The sequence below is a fragment of the Onychostoma macrolepis genome, chromosome 02 (genome assembly GCF_012432095.1).
Source record: "Onychostoma macrolepis isolate SWU-2019 chromosome 02, ASM1243209v1, whole genome shotgun sequence".
Lineage (NCBI taxonomy): Eukaryota > Metazoa > Chordata > Actinopteri > Cypriniformes > Cyprinidae > Onychostoma > Onychostoma macrolepis.
In genome coordinates this window covers 6,362,058-6,376,842 of record NC_081156.1, presented here as the reverse complement: position 1 = coordinate 6,376,842, position 14,785 = coordinate 6,362,058, and the positions used below count along the sequence as shown (strand labels likewise).

General features: G+C 37.1%; 1 protein-coding gene across 1 annotated transcript in view; it reads right to left on the bottom strand.

Moving 5' to 3' along the window:
• Positions 1-14,785, bottom strand: part of gpr158b (G protein-coupled receptor 158b) — a 71,570-nt gene that overhangs the window by 35,510 nt on the left and 21,275 nt on the right. Inside the window, 3 exon segments of the mRNA XM_058757107.1 lie at positions 4,717-4,785; positions 4,975-5,186; positions 11,112-11,214. Coding sequence (XP_058613090.1) covers positions 4,717-4,785; positions 4,975-5,186; positions 11,112-11,214 — 384 coding nt within the window.

The window sequence follows — 14,785 nt, the reverse complement described above, 5'->3', positions numbered from 1 at the left end:
GCTCAACATAAGTTCACAAATAAAATATATTATTTAAATTGTTACTGCCTTGAGTTATTATTTTGGAATAAGCGTAAAATGCTTAAAAACACTTTCATACTTGGCTTTAATAAATAGAATACTGATTATATTGTTAATGTAAAAATTAGTGCTGTCAATCGATTAAAAAATTTAATCACGTTAATCACAGTCATGGACTGTGATTAATCATGATTAATCGCAAATTTTAAATATTAGGATTTACCTGTAAATGTGTTGAAAAAGAAATGCATGACAAACTAGTTTAAGGAAACAGAACCTTTCACACTTCCTCCAGGTATGAGACATAATCCTTATTATTCTTTTATCATTATTATTTTGTTTTTATTCAGCCATTATCAGCCTTTAAACTGGCAATAAAACGTTTAGCAAGCCACATCGCTTCAATCCCAGTATACATTTACCCAACTATTATCAAAAGTATTTCTAAATAAATACAACAAAACATTTCTTGCGACCTTACGTGAAGTATTATGACAAAATGCATTATGAAGAAGAATTGGACCTGTTCTGCAGGTGCATTAAAGCTAACATTAGCATCATGTTTCATAAGACAATTTATGAGATTGATAGTACACTTTTACTCAGAACTCACTTCGAACCACCATTGAGTGTTTGTAATAACTTCCTTTTGCGATCACATGTGGAATTTGGTCGTTTACTGTTGTTAAAATGTGCTATTTATAGCCTTTTATATCGCTGCACAAATTAGCATTTCAGATGTGCACATTAATCTCAAGAAATTCACATACAGACCATATCTATCTAATCGTGTGTTTATTATCTTATATAATCTATAGTGGCTGTTGTCATGTTTATTTCTGCTGTGTAAAAGCCTTAACATGTATGCTCTACTGAAACTCACGTTGTTTGATGTTACAACCGCCTCTCCGTTCTTAAGTTGCCAGGGATACATTCCAAGTATAATACACATTAGTAAAAGGATCTATTTTAATTTTTATTTGTCTATATACACCTTGGGCGGCCGCAACCCACGGCTCTACATAGCCCACTTGTGCCGCTGCCCTGGTAACACTGGTGCTGTACCCTCAACACACAATGATAGATAACCTTCCGCGCTGCGATGACGGGAAGAAGTTGGGGTCAAATCTTATCAAACGATTAATTTGCGGTAAAAAAATATTAACACGTTACATTTTTTGGATTAATCACATGCGTTAACGCGTTAACGTTGACACCCCTAGTAAAAATATAAAATATATATTTTCTTTTTCTGATAGAGTAAGTAATGTTTATCTAACCAAGAAAATCTGACTGGAACATGAATTATCATTTGATTAAAAAAAAAAAAAAATTGAGGACTTCATTTCAGAACACCACTGCACACCACTGAGCCATGAGTATTAATTTTGTCTTGCGTGTATGTGCTTTTTTGACCCTGAAAATGAAGGAAGCCGCTGACTTGCATTTTATGAATATGAATTTAAGGACCACGGTTTCAGCTAAAAATCTTGTTTACTGTTCTACTGAAGAAAAAAGTCACATACATCTTGGATGGCCTGAAGGTGAGTAAATTAATAGATTTAGATTTTAGATTTAGATTTAGTCATTTTACAGACGCTTTTATCCAAAGCGACTTACAATTGGGGAATACATAAAGCGATTCATCTTGAAGAGGCAATCAGACAGACGAAGTGCTTGCAACACCAAGTCTCAGGCATTGTTCAAATAAATACAAACTACCAAAGGAAGGAATAAGTAAAGAGAATTTTTTTATTTTTTTTTTAAAGTTTAGGATGAAGTCAAGTGCTGTCGAAAGAGATGAGTTTTCAGTTGTTGCTTGAAGATTGACAGGGATCCAGCATTCCGGATAGGGGTGGGAAGATTGTTCCACCAGCCAGGAATGGTGAACGAGAATGTTCTGGAGAGTGATTTTGAGCCTCTCTGTGATGGTACCACGAGGCGTCGCTCACTAGCAGATCTCAGATTTCTGGAGGGGATGTAGTTTGTTAATAGAGAGTGCAAGTAAACGGGTGCTGAGCCAGTGGTTGTTCTATATGCAAGCATCAGTGTCTTGAACTTGATGCGAGCCGCGACTGGTAGCCAGTGCAGGGAGATAAAGAGAGGTGTAACATGGGCTCTTTTGGGTTCCTTGAAGACCAGTCGTGCCGCTGCATTCTGAATCATTTGTAGAGGTTTGACTGTGTTAGACGGAAGTCCAGCCAGAAGAGCATTGCAATAGTCCAGCCTAGAAATTACAAGGACCTGGACAAGAAGCTGCGCAGCATGCTCTGTCAGAAAGGGCCTGATCTTTCTGATGTTATATAGTGCAAACCTGCAAGATCGAGCAGTCTTTGCAATGTGGTCTTTGAAGGTCAGCTGATCATCAAAGATTACACCAAGATTTCTGACCGAAGTTGATGGGGTTATTGTTGATGAACCTAACTGGATTGTGAAGTCATGCTTTAGAGTCGGAGTGGCAGGGAGGACAAGAAGCTCAGTCTTTGCCAGGTTGAGCTGCAGGTGATGTTCTTTCATCCATGCCGAGATGTCCGCCAGGCAACCTGAGATCCTTGCAGCTACCGTTGGATCATCTGGTTGAAAAGAGAGGTAGAGCTGTGTGTCATCAGCGTAGCAATGGTATGAGAATCCATGTGCCTGTATGATGGGACCCAGTGATGTAGTGTATGTGGAGAAGAGGAGGGGTCCAAGAACTGATCCCCGAGGAACCCCAGTGACCAGTGTATGTGCTTTGGATACCTCCCCTCCCCAGGCCACCCTGAAAGACCTACCAGTGAGATAGGATTCAAACCAGCGAAGTGGAATGCCAGTGATGCCCAGTGATGAGAGGGTGGACAGGAGTATCTGATGATTGACAGTGTCAAAAGCGGCAGATAGATACAGCAGAATGAGGACTGATGATTTAGAATGGGCTTTTGCAATTCGCAGGGCTTCAGTGACCGAGAGTAGCGCAGTCTCAGTTGAATGGCCCCTCCTGAAACCTGACTGTTTAGCATCCAGTTTGTCGTTCTGTGAAAGAAACAGTGAGACTTGGTTGAAGACAACTCGTTCAAGTGTTTTCGCTATGAACGGAAGGAGAGAGACAGGTCTGTGGTTTTCTATAAGAGAAGTGTCTAATGTAGGTTTTTTGAGCAGTGGGGTTACCCGAGCCTGTTTGAACGCAATGGGGAAGTTGCCTGTGAGGAGGGATGTGTTGATGATGTGTGTGAGTGCAGGTAAGAGTGTGGGTGAGATTGCTTGGAGAAGGTGTGAGGGGATTGGGTCAAGAGGACATGTTGTAGGATGGTTGGAGAGGAGAAGCTTGGATACTTCAGCTTCAGTGAGGGGACAGAAAGAGAAGATGGGAGTTTTAGCAGTGGATGTGGTAGGGTGAGGGTCCTGTGTGGACGAATCCAGGTCTCAGTCAAGCCCAAGATGCTGAGCGTGGATTTTAAAGAAAAAGCAGAAATGAAGTCAGCTTTGTTGACAGCTGACTGACAATTCCAGAGACCCACAGAGAAGGAAAGAGGTGTAGTGGAGGAGGTAGAGATAAGGCGCAGGTTAGCAGGGTTACGTTGCCGTCTGCGTGGGACGTTAGAGCGTGGTTGAGAGAGAACCGGAATGGTTTGGAAACACATGATAGAGGTGGCAGGAAAGAGGATGGAAACGGAGAGTGTGTAAGGGAAGGGGGAAAAAAGAAAAGATACTTAAGTGTGTCGCTCGGTGTCGTTGCTCGGTTAAAGTCGCGCAGGAAAAGTCGATGGTCTTTACCCTCGTCGGTCTTCACACGAGGAGGCTGAACGCTTCCGCTGATGCTTCCGTGTCAGCGCTCGGACCTCTGATAAATACAGCCTAACACACTACAGTGAAAACAGCTGTGGCCGGCTTCTGATTGGCCCAGCCAATAGCCAAGTGCAAATAACTCAAGACGAAACTAACACTTCGCTTGCAAGGAGCAATGAAAATGATCCAGGTTCCTTCTTAGCCGAGGTGCAAATTATTATAATTAACAGAAAGTGCAATCAAACATCGAAACCTCAACGAAAATGCAGAATAGAAATAGAAGGGAAACGAAAGTATTCCTTCCTAACAGCAAGTAAATAATTTAAACAACAGATCTATGACCAAGTATCGCAACACTTACGAGCTGCTGTCCGTCTCTTCTGGTGAATATTCGGCTTCTCCCGACTTGTAATAGCGAACAGGCAGTTTAAATACTTTTACAGTCGCTGTGGCCGGCTTCTGATTGGCCCAGCCAATAGCCAAGTGCAAATAACTCAAGACGAAACTAACACTTCGCTTGCAAGGAGCAATGAAAATGATCCAGGTTCCTTCTTAGCCGAGGTGCAAATTATTATAAATTATTATAATTATAAAAACAACTCAAATTCTTGCAGATTTCTAGCAAATTCTATCAGAAATCAAGCTCTAGTTTTTAATAGCAAATTTTAATTTTTAGGTGAACCATCCCTTTAAAACCAGGTGGAAACATAATAATTCATTGCATTTTTTTTTTCATTTTATTTTCTCATTGATTATAATGGTTATAATCAATAGAAATAAGAGGTAATAGAAATATGCCAGGTTATTGCAGTGAAATGGTGTTCAAACATTTAATCTTTTTCTTAAATAGTGACAGATGCAGGATGAAACGGAGGAAAACGGATGTTCCTCTTTCATTTTGATAAAGAAGTAAGAAGAAGTGTTAGAACTTACAGGGAAGTAGAGAAGTACAGATCCTGAAAGTATCGCTTCAAGAAGTATAAGGCCAGATGCTTTGATTCTCTGAAAAACAAGAGAGAGAGAAGTAATAGGAGAGAATACTGAACTATGACATTTTGAAAAGCAGTATTTGCCCTTCAGCCCAGCTCTAGCAGAAATCAAGCTCTAGTTTTTCTTTCAGGTAACTCTAGCAGAATAAAATCAGAGTACAAAGCCTTTCCAGGCGCGATAACCGGCAGTAAATGTTCTTACCTTATTGCGACGGAAGTGGTAGACGACCACCATGCTGATGAGGTCCAGAAGCATGCAGAAGCCCTGAAAGGAGACCATGGCGAGGCGGAGGGCCGTGTCCTCCTGAGCCACACACGGTGTGTCACCTGTGCAGAACGGACAGCCTTCTCGGCAGGGCAAACACCTCCCGGATGGTTCCCAGGATTCATCAGGGTATGTTCCCCGGTCTAATTCTAACAACAGGTGTACGACAAGGAACCATACTATGACATATCTGTTGATGTGTTTGCATTTTATACAGCATTGTGACTGAAGGATTTATCAAAAAACAACTCAAATCTAATAAACGTTACCACCATGAAACTACTGAACTTAGATTGATGACCAATTGATAATTGGTTAACGGGATTTTATACCAGGAAGGAATGTAATTTATAAACCCAGAGCTGTTTTGTAGTTATTAATGATGTTTAATTTAAGTATCAACTTTCTTTCAGATGGTTCTCCTAAAATTGCTGAAGAGAAATTGACTGCTAAAAGTCTGCTAAATTGTAACAACTAATTTTGTACTTAATGAAATTTAATTGTGCGGAAGTAGTGCTGAAGTCTGACTAAGGATGTACTGAAGTATATCAGATTGTACTAAAGTTGAGCTATTGCAAGTATGCTTCAGGTACACTTTAAATAGCTTGCATTTAAAGACCAATATTATTCAAAGACCATACAATCTGCATCAATAGTGATATTAAAACGCATTTTAGGGTTAATTTTAAGAAATGTGCATTGTGCACAAGTAGTACTCCAAATAAATTTAAGGTAACACTTTATTTTAAGGTGTCCATAATACAGAGTAATTACGTAGTTAAGTACTTAGTAGTAGCCCTTGTACTTACATGAAATTAAATGTACTTACCATGTAACTAAGTCATGTAACAGCCTGTAATTACAGTTTGTAATTATGTACATGTAATAGGTAGCTACTGTTACACATACTGTTACACAGACCGAGTCTTGATGCCTGCTACAGGTCTCAAAAAGTTGGCACGGGGGCAACAAAGGGCTGAAAAAGCAAGACATTTTGAAAAGATTCAGCTGGGAGAACATCTAGCAGCTAATTAAGTTAATTGACATCAGGTCTGTAACATGATTAGCTATAAAAGGGATGTCTTCAAGAGGCAGAGTCTTTCAGAAATATAGATGGGCAGAGGCTCTCCAATCTGTGAAAGAGTGCGTAAAAAGATTGTGGAATACTTTAAAAACAACATTCCTCAATGTCAAATTGCAAAGGCAACCTCAGATGACACTGCACCACTCATCGGCATGATTCTGTCATTGACATACTAAATGTGCTCAGGAATACTTCCAGAAACCACTGTCAGTAAACACAATCAGCCGTGGCATCTGCAGATGCCAATTAGTCATAGTGAACGCCATAAGTGAACATCAAGGTTATTATAGTTTTGAATTTTTAAATTCGTTTTATTTTAATATAGTTTTCAAATTTGCTATAAAATTCAGTTTAGTTTTTATTAGTTTAATTAATATTTTTGTTAGTTTTAGTTTAGTTTTTATTTTGTGAACACATTTTTATTTAGTTTTTATATAGTTTAGTTTCAATTTTAGTTTCAGTTTTCATTAAAGTTTAGCAGAATCAACAGATCAATTCCAGAGCGAAGGCCAAAGAAAGACGTAGGCATAATTTAAAGTCTAGCGACAGAAAATTAACGCATGCTGAAATTGATTAGAAGGTAAAATTATACAAATATACATCAAAGGAAGCAGTCAAGCCTTTTTACTAAATAAATCTACACAAGTTGCGCTTAATGTCATATCTAATGGTGTTGAGATATTTAAAATAAATGTAGCCTAATTTGGTTATAGGCCTATGTCTTTTTTCTTATTTAACCATAATCATGATATTGTAACCGTCGTGTCTTGCTCACTTTTCCGTGAACAGCCACGCAGAAATCATAACTGGGACTAATGAAATTCAATAATAACGGCAATCGAATTTAACAGTAAAGGCTCATATTTGAATAGCCTATGTTCTTTTCTTTATTTATGAAGAATTACAAGCGTGTGTATATGTGATTTAGCCTATGCTTATTTGTTCGAAAGTTTGGCAGAGTGATCATAAGATGCTAGGTCAAGTTACCTGATAGATTAATGCTGGTGCGGTTTGGGTCGCGACTCGCGGTCTTTATGTCAAACAATTCTGGTCTGGTACAGAAATAAATTAGTGCTGCTGTAGGATAACGGATCGGGTGTTCTGTTAAGTACTGCTGGTGCACGCTACCAAACAGGACCCGTGCAGGACTGTTTTAAACTGCTTTATGCCTCCGTCTGATAACCCCATGTGCGTGATGCACCATTGACAGGTATTTCCCTAAACTGTCACTTATATATTTTGTCCGCCAAGGTAATGATTACGAAAATGATTATTTATTTTTGTTAATTATTATTTTATTTCAGTTAGTTTTTCAATAACTGTTGTTAGTTTCGTTTCGTTTTAGTTTTTCAAATATTTTGAAATTTTTATTTTATTTCAGTTTATGAAATTGGTTTTTCATCAATAGTTTTAGTCTTAGTTTTAGTTTTAGTTTACGAAAATAACCTTGGTGAACATGGCCCAGAAGCGCCGTCATGTCCTGTGGACCAAGGCTCATTTAAAATGGACTGTTTCAAAGTGGAAAATTGTTTTATGGTCAGACGAGTCCAAATTTGACATTCTTGTTGGAAATCACGGATGCCGTGTCCTCCGGACTAAAGAGGAGGGAGACCTTCCAGCGTGTTATCAGCGTTCAGTTTAAAAGTCAGCATCTCTGACGGTATGGGGTGCATAAGTGCATACAGTTTGGGCAGCTTGCATGTTTTGGAAGGCACTATGAATGCTGAAAGGTATATAAAGATTTTAGAGCAACATATGCTCCCCTCCAGACAACGTGTATTTCAGCAGGACAATGCAAAATCACATACTGTAGCTATTACAACAGCATGGCTTCATGGTAGAAGAGTCTGGGTGCTGAATTGGCCTGCCTGTAATCCAGATCTTTCACCTATAGAGAACATTTGGTGCATCATTAAATGAAAAATACGTCAAAGATGACCACAAACTCTTCAGCAGCTGGAAACCTATATCAGGCAAGAATGGGACCAAATTCCAACACCAAAACTCCAGAAACTCATAACCTCGATGCCCAGACATCTTCAAACTGTTTTGAAAAGAAGAGGAGATGCTACACCATGGTAAACATGCCCCCGTCCCAACTATTTTGAGACCTGTAGCAGGCATCAAATTTGAAATGAGCTCATTTTGTGCATAAAATTGTAACATTTCTCAGTTTCAACATTTGTTATGTTATCTATGTTCTATTGTGAATAAAATATTGGCTCATGTGATTTGAAAGTCTTTTAGTTTTCATTTTATTCAAATTTAAAAAACATCCCAACATTTCCAGAATTCGGGTTGTAGTATGAAATAAATGTATTTTAAATACCGTATTGACCGGGATATAAGACGATGTTTTTTCCTTGGAAATACATCTGAAAAAACGCGATCGTCTTATATTCAGGGTCTAGACTTTGACATGTCAATAATACACCCACAACAATAGGTGGCGCCAAAAACGCAAAAAACGAGTGTGCCATGAAATATGTAATGTAATGTGTGTTGTAAAGATCGCGAATGAAAACAAATGAAAAAGAAAAGCTTACAGGAGTCGTGACTGTCATGTTAGCCTGATGGGACCAAACTTCCTCTGTAAGTGATTTTAAAACAGAAGACAGTACCCAGATTTGAAGACTACAATAATATTTCAAGTCTACTGATAATAACATTTTGGTAGGCTACTATGAGTTGGATAGCCTAATTGTTATATAATTCAGATGGGCTACCTGTTATTTCAATGGTATATCAAAATTTTCCAATGTCATTGTTGGTACATTTTACCAGTATTTACCATACTTTCAAAACAAAAATTAGAATTGGAAAAATATGCAATATGAAAATAATTTAAGAATAAATGTGTTTAACAGAGAAAAAAAAAAAAACAAGATTTGGTTTTCAAAAAGCCTTTTTCCAACAGTTACATCTGGAAAAAGGGGGTCGTCTTATAATCAGGGTCGTCTTATATTCGGGACAATACGGTATATTACTTTTTTACTAGGGTTCTTTATGGATTTATTGGTCTGTAAGATATTAAAAACATGGAAATAAATCTCTGTTGAAGTTAATATGGAGTCTTTCCAAAGAACATTATGGCTGACCCGCACTAGCTTCTACTAAGAACCTTCTTAATCTGGCTTTGTCCAAAGTGATTTCTCCTGAGGGAGTGAAGTCAAGAATAAACTGATGTAACAGTACAGTAGTAACCTAATAATATAGAGCACACACAATGACAGAGAGCAGATAACAGACTATAACTGCAGAGGCTCAACAAAACTCACTACTTAGATTGGATGATTTTCAGAGAGTCCCAGGGCTTGTGAAATATGTACATGGAAGCCTTGGTTTATAAAATATGAAATAAGGTAAATGCGTGTGTCTGCCACGTGTTTGAACAGAGCTGCAGCTTTTTGTAATTAGTCCACATTTGCCTGTATGTAAATTAGCCAATACTGTCTCCAAGCTTATGTTACTTATTTACTTTAAGAATCAGGTAAAACGAAAAGATATCTACATACATTCCCTAGCTAATTAATCATAGTACATTGTATTACAAGTTTTCTGAAATTAAGCGTTAGTGTTAGTTCTGGCAGGTCGCGTGAGTCAAGCTTGCATCAGCTGACTCTCAGCTGATCACATCTACCTATAGGAATACGACATCTATCACGGCATCCCTACATAAGCACTATTCAGTATTATTCAGCAGCTTTTGCTTGCTCGGGAGCAATTACCCTCCTCCATTCCCAACTCCTCCTTTCGCCACAGTCAGGACTTGGCTTCTGACATTCCTGTTGAATCAGACTCCCTAATCTTGAGTAATGTTTTACACTAAATGTAATTAAGTACATTAATGATCTGCTTGGTTCTGTTCTGTTAACCCTTGGGGGGTTATTATTAGTATTGCTGCTCTCCCTGCTCATTCATGACAGGCTGCATAGATGGGCAGGGAGTTTTTGCCCAGAACAGAACCATACCGCCAAACCAAAGTGTATGCTAAGTGTCTATCCTTTGACGATAGTGGTTCTGACAGAAATGTTATGTTTAAAACATGTAAATGAGGTATTATCTAATTAAAGAGGCACTAATTTGCATAATTTTCAGAACATAAATCTGAACATTGGATAAAGCCAGGTTCAAAATTTTGAGTTAGAGACTTTTACTGAGGGGATTTTGCATCTCTTTTTTATTACTACATAAATCAGAAAATACTGTCAACTGACAAAAAAAAGAATACAGTATAAATCAGTCGTTATACAAACAAACCCTTCTGTTTAAATAGGAATAAAACTGGAAAGTTTGGAAGTGGAGATTTCCGATTCAGTACATGATGCAAATAGATAATACAGATGCAAATAGATAATAAACACATACATATGTATTTTGGATGTTTCCTTATAGTCTGAAAGAAGCAAAATGGACTTCAAAATTGACCAGTGTCTGAAAAAACACTAGTTTTGCCTCTAGATTTCTGCTTTAAAAGTAGAAGAGACTCATTTCAAAGGAGCTATTTTTACATTAGTTTACATATGAGCGTGTGAGAGAGGAATATTGCACTTAACAACTAGGACTCTCCGACTTAAATAGATATAAACTCTGCCTTTGGGGTATTCGTGCCTAGTTTGAGATCATAAATTATCTGGTGGAAGGAAGTAACTCTATGTTTGTGCATCCGTTTCTGTCAGAAAGATCAATTCAATCCAGACTAGTTCTGTTCAAACAAGACCCATTACTTTATTCATGTGCATTTTACATTCACATTCATTGTTCACAGACAATAAAACTGTGAAATAATCTAATTGTCTTATATTGAAGGATGACTCAGTTTTAACTACTCATATTTATCTCTTCATATTAATCGCAAGTAGTTTTTAATATCAATTATTAAAATACCATAAGCAATTTAAAGTATAATGTTAGAGGTTCCTATACAGTTCACCTCAAAAACAATTCACATTATAAATCCAAAGTCCCACCAGTTCTGATTTGTACTTACTTGAGAAGCCATTGAGTGCCACTTGGCTTTGGTGATAGAAACCACTCTTGCATTGGCACTTGTACTTGTCCAGCACAAATCCATGGCCTGTAATCGGTTTACACTAGCAAACAAACACAAAAAGGGTTTAGTTTTACAACTGAACTTCAATAGTTAAAGTACACAGTTAAGCTACAAGTACCAGTTCCATTATCTCTTTCTCCATTTTTAAGCACTGAAACCTTAACTGATGCTAGAAATTATATATTTTTGTTCAACACAACTCACAGTGTGAGCAAAGAACTTCCTGAGGAAATCGGCTCTGCTAATAGACCATCTGTGACAGTGGTGTCACTGTCATTTATCACATTGCCAGGTATGAAAATGTCAGTTTTATGAGTTATTATGACAGTCGATACATGTGCAGCAGTTTATTTTTACTAATTTTCTGGCAACATCACGGTAAAGCTCACATGAGCGTGCAAACAGATGGGCTCACAGCAGCTTTCGCCTTAAAGGCCCTTTAAAATGACTGCCAAGCTTGAAATCAAAACAATATATACAGTGCAACAAGAAAGATGTGCACAAGATGCACATTTCATGCTGCTGTAACAACAATGCCATTTTCTGCCTGTTTTAAGTGCAAAAGAGACTTGCGAACTTCAACTTTTTAGACTGCTGTATTCCAGAAAGAGAAATAAATAATTGTACAGTGAACTAGGTCTGAAAAAGTCACACTGAGTTCACAAGACTCTATAAATAATCTGGAAGTGCCATGAAGCCCAAAGGAAATCTAATGAAGCGAGGCTCTCATCATGTGCTGGATGCTGATCTCAGAGAAGGGTTTCAGATTAAATTAGTCCTTGTTTTGTCACCTTTATTTTAGCAAGAAGGATTCGATGTGTCCAGTCTTAATGAGGGAATGATTTTTCTAGAAGATAATTACCTCCATTTTAGATTTATGCTCTTGGTTTACTAAATCTTCAGCGAGAGCATGGGTGCCAAATGTTATATTCTCAGAGACAATAAAACAGGTTTTTACATTTATGTTTTTACGTTACATTTACAGGTTTTAGGTTTTATGTTTTGCTCTGTCAGAATAATGCTATAGATCAGATGCCCCTCAAATTCTCAATACTATAATTACAATAAAAACATTGCCATTATTGCAATGTAAAAAGATTATGTTGATAGCTTATTTAAAGATAATAATAGAAATAATATGTATTTATAAGTCATGGTACTGCTTCTAATTTACAGCAATTGAAATATTAAATGTTTTTAAAATTCATTGTAAAAAGTATGGGATAAAGCACATCCAGCAGGTTGTTATCACATAATAAACCTCGACAGGGTGATCAGGACCCCAACGTGAAGCGGATATTATTCTATTTATTCTGCATACACTGTAAAAAACGTAACTGAACATGTTCCAGTTTACGAAACCTTTTGAGTCTCAAACTTGTAGTTCTTGAAACTACATAAAAACCATTGTCAGACCAACAAAATTACCCCAAATGTTGTCCAAAATAGTCAAACACAGTTGTCTGAACAAAGAATTTCATATTGTTGAAATTTTAAGGATTTGTGAGCTCTCATAATCTAATAAATTATGCAGTTTCTATGTTATAGGATTATTGTTTTGCTGTTTGCTGACTTCATTTAAACTTTTTTTATATTTGTTTTGTCATTATTGTCAGGTATTTGTTGTACTGTGATGTAAAGAGCTCATCTTTTTAACATTTGTTGATTGCCACCGTTCTTGAGGTTAGTGAGGCCTAGAGAATGTTCAACCACTTATGTCTATTTTCTGGATGTTTTAGTCTTGTACGTTGTTTTATAAGCAAAGACAAGAGATGTTGTCTAGGCTGCATATTAGACTTTTAGACATTTTTTTTTTCTTCCAGGAAACAGAAACAAAATTAAATACGTAAGGGATAATCAACGGCTAGCTGTGCATTAAACGATTTGAATGCACGATGTGGAGGTGAAGAACCACCTGACACGCAGCGGAGCGAAGTGCAATCAAATCGTTTAATGCACAGCTTGCCGTTGATTATCCCGTTATGCCATGGTCATTTGCCAGCATTCACATATTAAAGATGTTAATAATATTTGTGCTGCAATATTTGACCAGAACGATAAAAATGACGGTTATTTTCGTCTGTATTACTATTCAACTGTAACTGTATGTTACTATGGTTACCAATGTTTATAGAAAGCGCATTAATATAGAACGTGATTAAACTGACCTGGAACTACCTGTGCAGTTAAACGAATTTAATCAACACCTGCCAGCCAATCAGAATCGAGTATTCAGATAGACCATGCCATAACTCAACAACATTAATTGTTGAATTTCTCTATTAGCAAAATAAGACAATCAGCATTGCATGAAAAATTCTTTACAAGACAAGACAAACATTTGTGGCATATAATGTACATTCTTAATTACACAGCTTTTCACCACATAAATAAAGACAAGGACATAAACTGTTATTTGAGATGAAGGCATTTTAAAATCTTATATGATGTTCTATTAACAAAGTTCGGGAGGAGCACGTCAGATACAAACGTTAACACAAGAGGAGCGCACTCATGTTAATCAACACCATAGGTATAAATACAGCTGACATACCTCTATCCTTTGACGGTTTAATCAGCATCCCTCCACTGCCCCTTCTCCATACTTTAGTTCCTACTACACTTATACGGGGGGGTACTTCCCCGGACAGCACGCCAAATACGCATTACTATACTCCAGCTAATTATATGTAAGTGTGAACTCGTGAAGTGTACATGATCTTAAAATCCATTAAAATCCAGTGTACAAAGCAATCAAGATGAACACTTCAAAAATATTACAGCAAGTCTGCTATTAATACTGAAGTCTTCTGGTTTCATTTCACAGTAAATACAGTCGATAACTGAGGTGCAAGATGATAGCAGTTGTGTTTGAATGAAACAAGAGAGAGTGAGCTGAGAGACGTGACAGAAGCGCCGGCCTCAAATACCCAGATGAGCGGTGTGTTATTATGTGTTACACACCTCAGAATGTCATGACTGATCAAGGCATGTTGTCACATTTAGTTTTGGGTTTTGTATCAAGTCAAGTCAAGTAAAGTCAAGTCACCTTTATTTATATAGCGCTTTTAAAAATACACCTTTAGGTTTTCTTGTCTTTTATTTAGCAGTTTAGTCACAGTTATATCTCCTGTTTCCTGTCACGTGCTTCCAATGCCCTCATGTGTTCTTGCCCATTACGGAACAAAAATATATTTCCATATATTTATGATCAATATTTTCCCTTACGCAAAGAAAATATATTTCCCTATATATTTCCAAAAATAAATCTGCACATGTGCTCATTTCAACTCATCTACAGTGGACATTTATGACACGTGTATACTGTAAAATACTAATACTATTTTTACCTTAAAATACTAACAGTAAAAATACTAAAAGTAATGAGAATCCAATAAAAATCACAACTGAGAATAGTTATAACTAAAAAAAACATTCAAATTGTGAGTAATAATGTCTATATATATGACTGTAATGAGAATCTTTATGGGTACAGTGGGGGAAAAAATTATTTGATCCCCTGCTGATTTTGTACGTTTTCCCACTGACAAAGAAATGATCAGTCTATAATAATAATAACAGCGAGAGACAGAATAACAACAAAAAAATCC